The 13,428-nt window shown below is 46.1% G+C and overlaps 1 protein-coding gene across 1 annotated transcript in view; it reads left to right on the top strand.

The window, feature by feature from the left end:
- The window catches only part of LOXHD1 (lipoxygenase homology PLAT domains 1), a 196,361-nt gene that overhangs the window by 53,089 nt on the left and 129,844 nt on the right, over positions 1–13,428 (top strand). The window contains exons 9-11 of the mRNA XM_054177788.1: positions 5,264–5,399; positions 9,819–9,979; positions 10,436–10,522. Of these exons, the coding sequence (XP_054033763.1) occupies positions 5,264–5,399; positions 9,819–9,979; positions 10,436–10,522 (384 nt within the window). The remainder of the gene's footprint in view (positions 1–5,263; positions 5,400–9,818; positions 9,980–10,435; positions 10,523–13,428) is intronic.

The following is a 13,428-nucleotide window of genomic DNA, read 5'->3' as shown; positions in this document are numbered from 1 at the left end:
TGATCTTCTCCATGACATCTCCTGTCACCCAGGTCAGACTGGCAGGTCTGTAGTTCATCCAGCACTCCTTTCAGCCCTCATTGTAGATTGACGTCATGTTTGCCAATCTCCAGTCATCTGGGACTTCCTCTCTTAGCCAGGACTGCTGGTAAATGATGGAAAGGGGCTTGGTGAGCACTTCTGCCATCTCTCTCAGTACCCTTGCATGTATGTCATCCAGCCCCATAAACTTGTGTATGTTTAAGTGGCACATAAAGTCACTAACCATCTCTTACTGGATTAAGGAGGCTTAATTCTGCTCACTACCCCTGTCTTCTAGCTCAGGGGGCTGGGTGTCCAGCAAACAATTGATCCTGCTATTAAACACTGAAGCAAAGAAGGTATTGAGTACCTCAGCCTTTTCTTCATCATTTTCTACTGTGTTCTCCCCTGCATCGAACCAGGGACAGAGTTTCTCCTTTGTCTTCCTTTTTTTGCTAATATGTTTGTAGAAGCATTTCCTGTTCTCTTTAACAGCTGAAGCCAATGTAATTTGTAGTTGTCTTTGGACCTTCTGATTTTTTTCCTGCATAGCCTCATGACAGCCTTGTAGTCCTCTTGCATGGCCCAAGATGGCCTCTAATTATTACATCTCCCACACATCCTTCTCTGTTCACAAACAGGTCCAGCAGGGCTCCTCACCACCTGTGTCAGAAGTTCTTCTCCACTCACTCTAGGAACCCCTGCTCCTTCTCTGCTGTACTGTACTTTAAGCACACACCAGGGAAGTTGACATCTCCTTTGAGAACAAGGGCCAATGAGTGAGACTTCTCCCAGGTGCCTAAGGAATATTTTATCTATCTCTTCATCCTGGTTGGATGGTCTATAACAGAATGCCACTGAGATATTTACCTTCTTGGACTTCCTCCTGATTCTTATCCCTAAATACTCAATCCTATCATCATCACTAACCTAGATACAATCAAACCACTCTCTTCCTTGCCTATCCCTTCTGAAAAGCTTGTAGGCATTGATTATGGGGCTCCAATCACATAAGACTGTGATGAAAAGGTTATTAAATTCATGAATATGGAATATGAATTATGAAATTATTATTTTGTTAATTATCAGTTTATTAATAACCGGGCAGGTCTTACCCTCGGGGGCTGGGCCAGTCCTCCGGTGGCACGGTGGGCTCTCCCGGTCAGTACGGCTGGCTGTGGTGACGCTGGGCTCCTCGGGCTCAGCGAAGGTCCTCCCTCTGGAGATGATCCTCATGATTGCTTCTCATGATGCAGAGGCTTTCAGTATGCATGCAGGTATGACAGAAGCTATCAACAATCAGCTCAATGGCAGAGGCTATGGCTCAAGAGTTGTTCTCTCGAGCAAGCACAGAGACAAAGTGAAAGAGGGGGCAACTTGTTTATCAACTGGGGTGATACTTACAGATTCCTGGAGGCTGGGTTTGACCAGTGGGCACTCTCATAAACAACTGGCTCCAGCCTATAGAAAGCTTGAAGCTAGAATTATGCCATGCTTGGTATTTGCACGAGCACTGCATGCGCTGGGTGCCTGCTGGCCTGACTAATGCCTTGGCTTCTGTCTTCCTCCTGAAGGAGGGAGAACTTGTCCACATGCTGGGACAAGATCCAGTATCTGGGCATAATGTGCCTTCACCACAGAGACATCCCACCATGCTTCTGTGATGGTCAGTATGTCATAGTTTTCCTGACACACAGTGGCTTCTGGCTCTTCCTGTTTGTTTCCCATGCTGTGTGCATTAGTGTAGGTGCATCTGAGATGGTGTAAAGATCTTGCCACATTTTTTATAGTGAGAACTGTCTGGTCTTGGGTTCTGCTGTGCTTCCTACTGAGTCAGTGATCCTAGCATCTTTGCTGCCATGAGGGTCTCCATTCCCTACCTCCATTTATATGGCAAACTAACAGACCTCTCTAACACACCATCCTTCAAACTCAGATGTGCTGTCCTCAGGGCTTATTTCTAGCAAGGCCATTTTTGTGCCCTTCCCCCTTCATATATAATTTAAAGCTCTTTCAGTGACCCCTGCTAGCTCCTGGGCTAGAATTCTTTCCCCACTTTGAGACAGGAGTAGTCCATCTCTTGCCATCTCATGTAAATCAGTCTATGATTAAGGAACCCAAAGTCCTGCTAGAGACATCAGACTTGGGGCCAGGGACTGATTTGCTGGCTGCTCCTGTTTATTCTTTCCTCATTCCCCACAACAGGAGGCATAGAGAAGGCCACTTATGCTCCCAGTTCCTTAACCAGTTGTCTCAAGAGCCTGAGCTCACACTTCATTGCCCTTGGACTTCTTGTCATTACTTATTCACACTGTGCCTGAAAGATCAACAGTGTGTATCAGTATGAGGACCATACTAGCAAAGGAAGCTTTCTCCTCTCATCTGTAACCCAGGTTGCTGAGAGGCAGCAGAGTTCCTGAAGTCACGGGTCTGGTCTGAACATTGGAATTTCCACTCCCTTCTGAAATGAGTCACCAATGACAATGATCTGTCTTTTTTTCTTTACTGAAGTGTTTTTGGTGCAAGGGGTAGACTGACTAAACCTCAGCCACAACTCCAGTCTGGGTGGTCCATCATCCTTACCATCACCTGCTTCCCTTTGCAGAGCAGTCTACCTGTTTTGCAAGGGCACCTAGGAAGGTAGAGTAGTTGCTGGGGGCACACACCTGCAGTTCCCATTGTGTAGGGCAGGAACTTGCTGCCATTGCCCACTGTCTTCTTCTCTTCTCTCAGGCAACCAGCACCAGAACAAGAGGACACAGTCTCGGGCTGTGCCAGGGGAGGTTTAGGCTGGAGGTTAGGAAGAAGTTCTACACAGAGAGAGTGATTGCCCATTGGAATGGGCTGCCCGAGGAGGTGGTGGGGTCGCCATCACTGGAGGTGTTCAGGAGGAGACTTGATAGGGTGCTTGGTGTCATGGTTTAGTTGATTAGGTGGTGTTGGATGATAGGTTGCATGTGATGATCTTGGAGGTCTCTTCCAACCTGGTCTATTCTATTCTATTCTATTCTATTCTATTCTATTCTATTCTATTCTATTCTATTCTATTCTATTCTATTCTATTCTATTCTATTCTATGCCACCACATTTTGTCAGCTGCTTCTGCCTCAGCTGTGTCTCACAGGGGACAGGGTGTGACTTCAAGAGCCTACCTCTCTCTCACATACTCTGATCATTCTCAACCTACTTACCTCCTCTCAGAGCTTCATGACTAAGTGGAGAAGGTCCTCTACCTCAGCACACCTCCAACAGGCATTCTTGGTGCTCCCACAGAGCCGATTGTCTGTAGGCAGCTGTTAGACTGTTTCCTACTCATAACATGACCCCAAGAGCCAAATACAGTTGATAAAAAGAAAAAGCTCCTGGTTTTATTTGGATGACAATATCGCTGGCTTAACAAGCTGGCTTAACAAGTCGATATTATACATAATGCATGGCAGTAGCTGATTGCCTCAAAGGCACGTAGATGCATAAGTCAATCACTTGCTAATTGGGTTGATTGCCCCTCTGCAGTCGCAAAGATAAAGATTATTGTTTGCTCAGCATCAAAAGCACCTTCAGATGTTTGCCCGAGAGGCCAGGCAGAAATGCAGCCTTGGATTTTGCTGAGGCTTTTGGAAGTTATCATCTACACTGGGGCTTTCCACAAGTTTTTAGATGCTGCTTTGGAGCTCAGGAAAAAAAAGTGGCTGACCACAGCTGTTACTGGAAGGTAGTGGAGTGATATGAGACTATGAATAGAATAGAGTAGAATAGAATAGAATGGAATAGAATAGAATGGAATAGAATAAACCAGGTTGGAAGAGACCTTCAAGATCATCGTATCCAACCCATCAATCAATCCAACCCACCTAAACAACTAACCCATGGCACCAAGCACCCCATCAAGTCTCCTCCTGAACACCTCCAATGATGGTGACTCCACCACCTCCCCAGGCAGCCCATTCCAATGGGCAATCACTCTCTCTGTGTAGAACTTCTTCCTAACCTCCAGCCTAAACCTCCCCTGGTAACGCTTGAGACTGTGTCCTCTTGTTCTGGTGCTGGCTGCCTGGGAGAAGAGACCAACATCCGCCTGCCTACAACTTCCCTTCAGGGAGTTGTAGAGAGCAATAAGGTCTCCCCTGAGCCTCCTCTTCTCCAGGCTAAGCAACCCCAGCTCCCTCAGCCTCTCCCCATAGGGCTTGTGTTCCAAACCCCTCACCATATTTGTTGCCCTTCTCTGGACTCGTTCCAGCAAGTCAACCTCTTTCCTAAACTGAGGAGCCCAGAACTGGACACGGGACTCAAGGTGTGGCCTAACCAGTGCAGTGTACAGGGGCAGAATGACCTCCCTGCTCCTGCTGGCCACACTGTTCCTGATGCAGGCTAGGATGCCATTGGCCCTCTTGGCTGCCTGGGCACACTGCAGGCTCATGTTCAGCCTACCATCAACCAGCACCCCCAGGTCCCTCTCAGCCTGACTGCTCTCCAGCCACTCTGACCCCAGCCTGTAGCTCTGCATGGGGTTGCTGTGGCCAATGTGCAGAACCCGGCACTTGGATGTGTTCAATCTTGTGCCCTTGGACTCTGCCCATCTGTCCAGCCTGTGGAGGTCCCTCTGCAGAGCCTCTCTACCCTCCAGCAGATCAACTCCTGCCCCCAGCTTGGTGTCTCCTGCAAATTTACTGATGATGGACTCGATGCCCTCATCTAGATCATCAATAAAGATGTTAAAGAGCATGGGGCCCAGCACTGATACTTGGGGCACACCACTAGTGACTATGTGCAAGATAAGCAGGAGCTAAAGGGAGGGAGTAGTGGGAGACAGCTGCCCTGGAGCTGGGAGGAAATGTACTTTGCCTGAAAAGCAAAAAGGCTTGTTGTATCTTACATTTCCTGCAAAATCTCACTACACACTGCTGTGGTTCAGGGAATGTGCTGCAAAGTGACATGACCCTGACTTCTGCCACCACAGTGCACCACACTGCTCTGTTGGCTTCTCCTTGTGGTGTTTTAGCTCTTCTTGGTTCACTCATTTTTATATACTTCTGGAAGAATTAGAATAACTGAACAGATATCTCCTAGCTGTACTTCAGTCTGGGAGTTGTGCAACCAGTCCAGTTTATCTTGGTCCAGAAAATGTGGCTTTGAGAGCAGGACTATGATCCCCAGTTCTGTCTTTCTTTCAGTTTACTTTTTAGTATCAATGGGCTGCCATCAGCAGAGTATTCAAATTCACCTTTCTAGTCTCTTTTCCTAGGTGGTGGTTTACTGCCCATTCACTGGTATTGAGCAAACCTTCCCGTGTGGGAAGTGGCTGGATGAAGATGAAGGAGATGGCCTCATAGAGCGGGAGCTCTACGAAATGGTCTCCCTGCGCCAGAGACGACTGAAAAGTAGGTGCAAGTGCACAGGAGCCTCCTGTGATACACCTCCATGCAATAGCACCCTGAGTGGGATCCACAAACATGTGTAGTGACACAGGGGGATCAATCAAAACCTAAGAGCCAATAGCTTCTAAGCCAGGTACTGCCTTTAGTAACAACACTGGATGCAAAGTGGTAGCCCTCCCAGTTTGCATGCCCAAAGATAGTCTCCACATACCTTATATACACTTGCAGCAATACATACTGATTAAATTTGTGGGAAATTGTTTACTTGTGCACAGAATCATTTAAATAGATGAACAACTTCTACTTCTTGGTCTGTGCTGTCACTTTCTGACCCTCCCAACATTACAGTCTCTTGTTGATGTTCTGCCCGCTTTAGCCCCTTTGTTCTCTGCAGCTGTGTCTTATCTTCTTCCCTCTAGCCAGCTCACGGCCTCACTGTTACTTATGTCTAGAAGTCTAGAGGCTAATCTCTCTTAACTGCTGGGAAAGTTTCTGACTGTAAGAAAAACAGTCAGTGAGTCTCCCTGCTTCATTCCACCTGTGGTCAAGTGGAGACTCAAGTGAATTGAGTCCTGCATGAATTGAGTCCTGCATGTATTTAATCTTTGAGCAACCCATCTTTGGGAGTTTAAAATGAAGTTTGTAAAATATTTTGAAGAGTTGCATTCATTTTCTTAAGGGAAGAAATTGGGACTGGTAATCTTCACAGGTTCACTGCACTTAGGGCTACCTCCATTACCGTCTCACCTTTGTGGACAAGCCAGGCTGTGTTTCTCGTCACTACAGAAGTGAAGCTTTCATGCTGTTGCTGAAAACAAAACCTAATTATAACAAAAAGACAAACCTGAGGATAAACTAAGAAAAAGCCAAACCCCACTAAATTCAACTGTTTTACTCTTGGCCTTAGAGATGAAGCAGCTTCTAGCCCTGCTCAGCTGCCAAGTGTACCTCCTGAGACACATGAGCATTTGAATTCTGTTCTCTAGAGGGAGGCAGGGGGACATGTTTGCTGGGAGGTGCTGCTTCAGGGCAGTATGCTGGCATGTTCATCCATCCATCCACGACTCCAGCACCCAGCCTCACTAGCTGGTTTTGTACCAAACAAAATGCATCCCTGCTATCCTGCCTGCGCCGGTGCCTGTGTGCAAGCAGAGTGTTTTCGTTAGGATAATAGATACACTTTAATCCGAATGCTTCGGGTGGGCTCCTGCTTTAGGCAGAAGTTCATTTAAATAAGCTTTATCTAAATGTTAGTCAATGTTATAACCACATTACGCCTCTGACTCGGTCCATTTAACTAAAGCATCTGCAACCTTTAACCCTCTATTATCAGCCCTGATTGTTATTGACAGGCTAATTCCCCTGCTGCCGCAGTGCAGGAGATACACAGAGAGCATTAGCCTTGAGAAATCTGTGACCTTTAGCTGCCAGATTGTGGAAGCGTAAGACTTGGAGTTAGAAAAGACCTATTACGTCATCTTGCCTGTGCATACAGGACTGTCCCTTTCTGTAGAGCTGATCAAAGCTTGGTTCAACCTCACTTTGGGTATCCATGGTGAAATGGCTCCCTGAGCAGTGTCTGCAAGCTGTTTCCCCTTCGGATTGCAGCTTGATGTGTAGCTTGTATTTATTCTCAGTCTTCTCAGTCTTTTTTTATCTCCACCCTCCACCCCCCTCTTATTTTGAATGTTATCCTGGAAACTGTTGTGTCAGGTCCAGCCCTCCTGTGGCATATTTACTCTGGCTCTGAGAATTTCTGAACTGCCTGAATCCCTTGATGGGAAGGCATAGGAAACAGGAAAATGTGCCCAGCAAGCCCTGGCAGGATGGTGATGGGTATGTGGGTATGCCTGGTTTCCTCTGGCAGCTGCACCTAGCTCACCCACATTTCTCCCTGTGTGGTTTCTCCCTGACAGCCCTCTATCAGCATTTAATCCCAGTACAAGTTCCTTTTTCTTCCTCCTTGCATGCATCACTCCTCCTTTCCTTCAGCAAGAGGTCAGGGAGGCCAAACCAGACAGATGAGAGAAGTCACTGGTGTCTGAATTGCCCTTGCTCTTTTTCCCCTGGGAGAGCAGGCTGCCCTGTCACATGCCATATACAAACTTGCTTGAGCTTCATTTCTGCTCAGATAAGACTTGCTGGTGCTTTTCAGAAAGGAGTGGTCATGAACATGCTGCATATTATTAAAATAAGGGGAAAACTTAGTCTAAAAAGCAGTTCTTTCTTCCCACTCACTTTTGGGGGAGCCATGTTTTTTACAGTCAAATGCTGAGCAGATCTGTAAAAGTCTAATTTATGTGCATGTCATCATGTTTTTATATTCCATTTGGGGCTCTGAAGGTCAAGCTGTGCACAGGTGGGCTTGGGCATACTGAAAGGGTAAGCAATTAATTTGTTAGGTTCTGTGAGTAATTCAGCTGATGTCTGAGTCAGGAAAGGAGCCCCTCTCCCCCCGCCCCTGCAGGTGCTGCAAGGTCTGCAGGAGTGAAACACATTTTTATCAATAAAAAATGCAGATGAGGGGCTCTTTAGAGAAACACTCTTGCTTTAAGTATGCAACCATCCCCTGGTACGAAACCCGGTGCGAAGCTGCTGCAGGTGGACCGCACTTTCAGTAGCATCTTGTGTGAAGTCTTCAGGGGTAAACATCTCGTAGCTTTGCCATGTTCTTTGGGCTTGTTACTTAGGTGTGTTAACTGAAGTCAGTTGGGATTTAGGCATTTAAATAATGTAAAAAACTTTTAAAAAGCATCTTTATGTTGCTCTGAGCATGTTTGCCCTACATGATGCAGCCTAGGTACAGACACCTAAACAGGCTCTGAGCCAGCCTCTCTGGCAAAAGACCTGTGTGGGGTAAGTGCTTCACAGGGTCACAGGCTCACAGGCTCACAGGATGTCAGGGGTTGGAAGGGACCCAAAGAGATCATTGAGTCCAACCTCCCTGCCAGAGCAGGACCATACAATCTAGCTCAGGTCACACAGGAACACAGACAGGCCTTGAAAGTCTCCAGAGAAGGAGACTCCACAACCTCTCTGGACAGCCTATTCCAATGCTCTGTGAGCCTTACAGGAAAGAAGTTTCCCCTTGTGTTGAGGTGGAACCTCCTGTGCTGCAGCTTACATCCATTCCTCCTTGTCCTATCCCAGGGAGTGAGTGAACAGAGCCTGTCCCCTCCCTCCTGACCCCCAGCCCTCAGATATTTGTAAACACTGATTAAATCCTCTCTAAGTCTTCTCCAGACTAAGCAGCCCCAGGTCCCTCAGCCTCTCCTCACCAGGCAGTGCTTCAGTCCCCTAATCGTCCTCATAGCTGTCTGCTGGACCCACTCCAGCAGATCCCTGTCCCTCTTGAACTGGGGAGCCCAAAACTGAACTCACCCGGGCAGAGTAAGACCTCATCTTGAATTCAGACATTATTATCTCAAGACGAAGAAACACATGAGGATATCCATACATCCATAGACACAGACTATCTGGAGCACGTTTTAGGGGCTACCTGGAGTTGCATTGCATCATACACAGGTGACTGCAGATACCTTCTCATTGATAAAAAGAAGGTAGCAGTATTACCCTGCCTTTAAATTGGTCTTCAAAACTAGAACTGTAGATGTTGAAGAAGTATACAGACAGGGACATCCCTGGATTACCCTGTTAGTAATGTATGAGAGAGAGAAATATGTTTCAGTTGGAAAGTAGTAATTTTTCTCATTTTATATTAAATTATAATACAGAATTACATTTTCAGAAAATCTGACTCCTGTATGTCAAGTAGCAGCTGACTGTGCTTGGGCAGGAAAGGACTTCTGCTGTGTCCAGTTCTGGGCCCATCAATTTAAGAAGGACATTGAGACTCTTGAACATGACCAGAGAAGAGCAATGAGGCTGGGGAGGGGTCTGGAGCACAGCCCTGTGAGGAGAGGCTGAGGGAGCTGGGGTTGTTTAGCCTGGAGAAGAGGAGGCTCAGGGCAGACCTTCTTGCTGTCTACAACTCCCTGAAAGGAGGTTGTAGCCAGGTGGGGGTTGGTCTCTTCTCCCAGGCACCCAGCACCAGAACAAGAGGACACAGTCTCAAGCTGTGCCAGGGGAGGTTTAGGCTGGATGTTAGGAGAAAGTTCTTCCCAGAGATAGTTGTTAGCCATTGGAATGTGCTGCCCAGGGAGGTGGTGGAGTCACCATCCCTGGAGGTGTTCAAGAGGGGATTGGATGTGGCACTTGGTGCCATGGTCTAGTCATGAGGTGTTGGGTGACAGGTTGGACTCGATGATCTGTGAGGTCTCTTCCAACCTTATTGATTCTATGATGCTTTCGTACCATCCTGCTCTCTCTACCACACTGGGGAAAGAATAAGAATTTTTCTTTTTAACAGAACACCTTTACAAATTACATTTTGAGCAAAATGTTTTGAACTTTCCTTTGTAGAAAGTCCCTGGTCGCTGTGGATCTGGACAAGTGACATTAAGAACGCAGGGACGGATGCCACCATCTTCTTCCAGATTTATGGAGACAAGGGGAAGTCAGATGAGATGAAGCTGGACAACAATTCAGATAATTTTGAAACTGGTCAGACTGACAAGTTTATGGTATGGAACTTGTGCAAGTCATAAATTTGGCTGCTAATGTTTTGCAGGTCATAGCAGCCTTCCAGTACCTGAGGAGCACCTACAAGAAGGCTGGAAAGGGACTGTTTGCAAAGGCCTGTGGGATAGGATGAAGGGCAGTGGTTTTAAATTAAAGAAGAGTAGGTTTAGGTTGGATGTTAGGAACAGGTTCTTTACCATGAGGGTAGTGGAACACTGGTACAGGTTGCCCAGGGAGGTAGTTGAGGCCTCATCCTTGGAGCTATTCAAATTGAGGCTCAACAGGGATTTGGGCAACCTGATGCAATGAAGGATGTCCCTGCTCACTGCAAGGGGGTTGGACTAGACGACCTTTGGAGGTCCTTTCCAAACCAAACCATTCTATGATTTGTGTCCTTTGTGTGCATGCTCTGCTGACTTAAAGAAATGGATAACACACTTTTTTTTTGTCCTCTATAGATCGAGCTCCCAGATCTGGGCACATTTTATAAACTTCGGATATGGCATGAGAAAAGAAATCCTTTTGCTGGCTGGCATCTGAATAAGGTGAGAGGACAGCAAATGAAGCTGTCACATCCTGCTTGATCTAAGAGGGAGGAGGGAGATTTGACTCAGATTTTCCGATTCCCTTGAGTAGAATAAAATGCACACAACACCCAAGGTCCTCTTGTCTACCCTCATTTTATTTTTCAATTTTTCAGTGACAGGGGAACAGCCAAGCTCTGGCATTTCCTTGGCTTCCATGGCTTGTCACTGCTTGGACCTCTCCCAGCCTACTGTTAAAAGGCTGCTTCCCAGCTATTCCTTCCTATTCTGTTTGGGTGAAGGGCTGGTTTCCCCAAGGGCTGGATTCCACTCAAAAGGGAATCCTGTCCATGATGCCAGTTGAGAAATGGCACATCCTACTTGATGAGAGAGGGAGAACAGAGTGACTCAAATTTGATGATTTGCATGGGTGGAATTAAGCAGACTTACATCATCACAGGTCCATATAAAAAAAAGAGAGTTTTAATTGTCAACAGCCCAGCTAAAGTTATAGGTATACATATACTATGTGTTTTAAAAAAAGAGGTAGAAGGAGCAGAGAGACAGAAAAGGTAAATATTTGGATTCCCACCCAGAGTGCAAGCAGTATGTTCCCTGTTGCATTCTTTGGGTCTTCAGTGATGGGTGCACTCCTGCCAATGCATCAAGGTGCTTTTTATTCCCTGTCCAAAGGGGTGTTGCTTCTTGACTTTATAGCATATCCCTTACTTTGCATGGGAAGCACTGGAAAATGTTGCCTGCCAATGCATGTATGCATGAAGGGGAAAGAGCAGCGTTAACCCTTTCCACCAACTGAGTCAGGGGTCACAAAGACCCTGTACTTTATTACCCTTTGCACGGTGTGCAGCAGACTTCCTTATCTCAGCGGAACAAATGCAAGCTTGGGAAAGATGTGAGGCCATCCACACTCTGATGTTTTACAAACCCTCCTGAGCTGGCATATTTTGTTCCCTGTTTGTCCTAACTGCAAGATAGACTGGTACATTGCTTCACACAGTATTTGAGACATTAAGTCCTTTGGATCAGAGTCTGACAGAAGGTAGGTCTGAAAAACAACACCGGTCATATAGGTCTGCACTGATAATCTTGGGTCACTGAGTTCCCCAGCTAGCAGATTATTCTGATGTGCAGTGATCAGAGGCACTTCCCTTTACAGATGGCCCTGGCTCAGGGGTTGAAGTGGAAATCTTACCCAAAAAAGGAATGTGAAGAAAGCATATCATAGCTTTTGAAAACTACATGGGAAGAGAAGAATTCATTGTGTGATTTTTGAAGAAAATTTCTTATGCTTCCTGTCTCTCAGTTCAGCCCAGCTATGTAAAGGGAATGAGACCTTACAGCTGCCTTCCAGCACTTAAAGGGAGCCTACAGGACAGGTGGGGAGGGTCTTTTTTTCAGGGACTGGCTTTTTTATCAGGAAGTGTAGTAACAGAATGAGTGATAATGGTTTTAAACTGAAAGAGAGAAATTTAGATTGGGTATTAGGAAGAAATTCTTTACTGTTAGGGTGGTGAAGTGCCACTGGAAGTGTTCACGGTCAGGCTGGATGAAGCTTTGAGCAACCTGGTCTAGTGGAAAGTGTCCCAGCCCTTGCCTGGGTCTGTGGGGTGACAAGTTCTCCTTCTGCAGATCTTGGAAGACATTCTTTGCACTTAACAGAAGTTACACTTTGCTTTGCCATTGTAAACAACTGTGATGATAAACCACAGTTTAATGCTTGGAGATTTTTCATGCGTTCCTCTAACGTGCTTTGACAGATCCTGCTCCCTTGCATTGTCAGGTAGCATACACAGCCAAACACCTCTCTAGTGGGAAGAAAGCATCAAGTACTCTTGTTCACCATGTGGTGGGAGAAAGTGTCTGGCTATGGTCTTTACCAGAAAGAAAGTGTTGGTCAAACTTTGAGCCACTGCAATATCCATTATTAGTTTGTTCAGAGATGATGAGCAAGAATGCTTAGGCCTTTGATAGCTGTGCATTTCTCTGGGATGTGGTCTTTCCCTGGACAGAAACTGTGCTCAAGGAGGTCAAAGAGGATCAGGTAGTGTGTCTAGGGTTCCCTTTGGGCAAAATTGTCTAGGCAAACCTCATGGTGATACATGAAATTAATATACCCATATGCTTCCAGTCTGATGTTCTCTGGATGCTTCAGGCTCATGAAATCCCATCACTTGTTCATCATCAGAAACTTAGATGAAGCCTTAGTGATGCTTTGTTCCTGTCCTCACACATTTCATTGGAAGTTTGCTTCACACTGGGGTAGGCTCCCATTTATTATTACAAAAGTGCAAGAACAGCTGCATTGGTCAAGTCAAAAGTCCATCTAGCCCAGCATCCTCTCTTGCACATAAGAGCATGATTAAGGAAGAGTAAGACAAGGAGGATTATTGATGATACTTTTCCTCAAGTTTCTTCCATTTTTTAACTATTTCCAGCTGGAGACCTACTTCCTGAACAGCTCTACTAAATACAAAGCTTTAGGAGTTTTCCATTTATTTGTTCAAAGGTCCAATCTCTCCTTGAACACGGAAACTTTTAGCAGCTGGAACAGCTTATGGCAAGGACTTCACAGGTCGATTGTATCCTTTCGTTTGCTTTCAGCTTTGCTCTATGTACATTTGGCGCTCTCCTTTTCGTGTAGTAGAAGAGTGAATAGTTGATCCTTCTCAGCTTTCTCCATGACACCTGTGATTTTGTAGATCTTCATCATACCCTCCTTTCACCCCCTTCACCATCCATTTGCAGAGGCCCAACCTGCAGATCTTTGATCATGCTTTCTGCCATTTCCTGAGTGATTTCTCAATGTGCTGCGCACCTATGTTGAGTGCCAGAACCAGCAGTGCAAGTGCTGTCCATGATTTGCTCTACAGATTTATACAGTGCCATATGATGAGCAATTACTGAGA

This window comes from Dryobates pubescens, chromosome Z (genome assembly GCF_014839835.1).
Source record: "Dryobates pubescens isolate bDryPub1 chromosome Z, bDryPub1.pri, whole genome shotgun sequence".
NCBI lineage: Eukaryota > Metazoa > Chordata > Aves > Piciformes > Picidae > Dryobates > Dryobates pubescens.
This window is presented reverse-complemented; position numbering and strand designations above follow the sequence as displayed.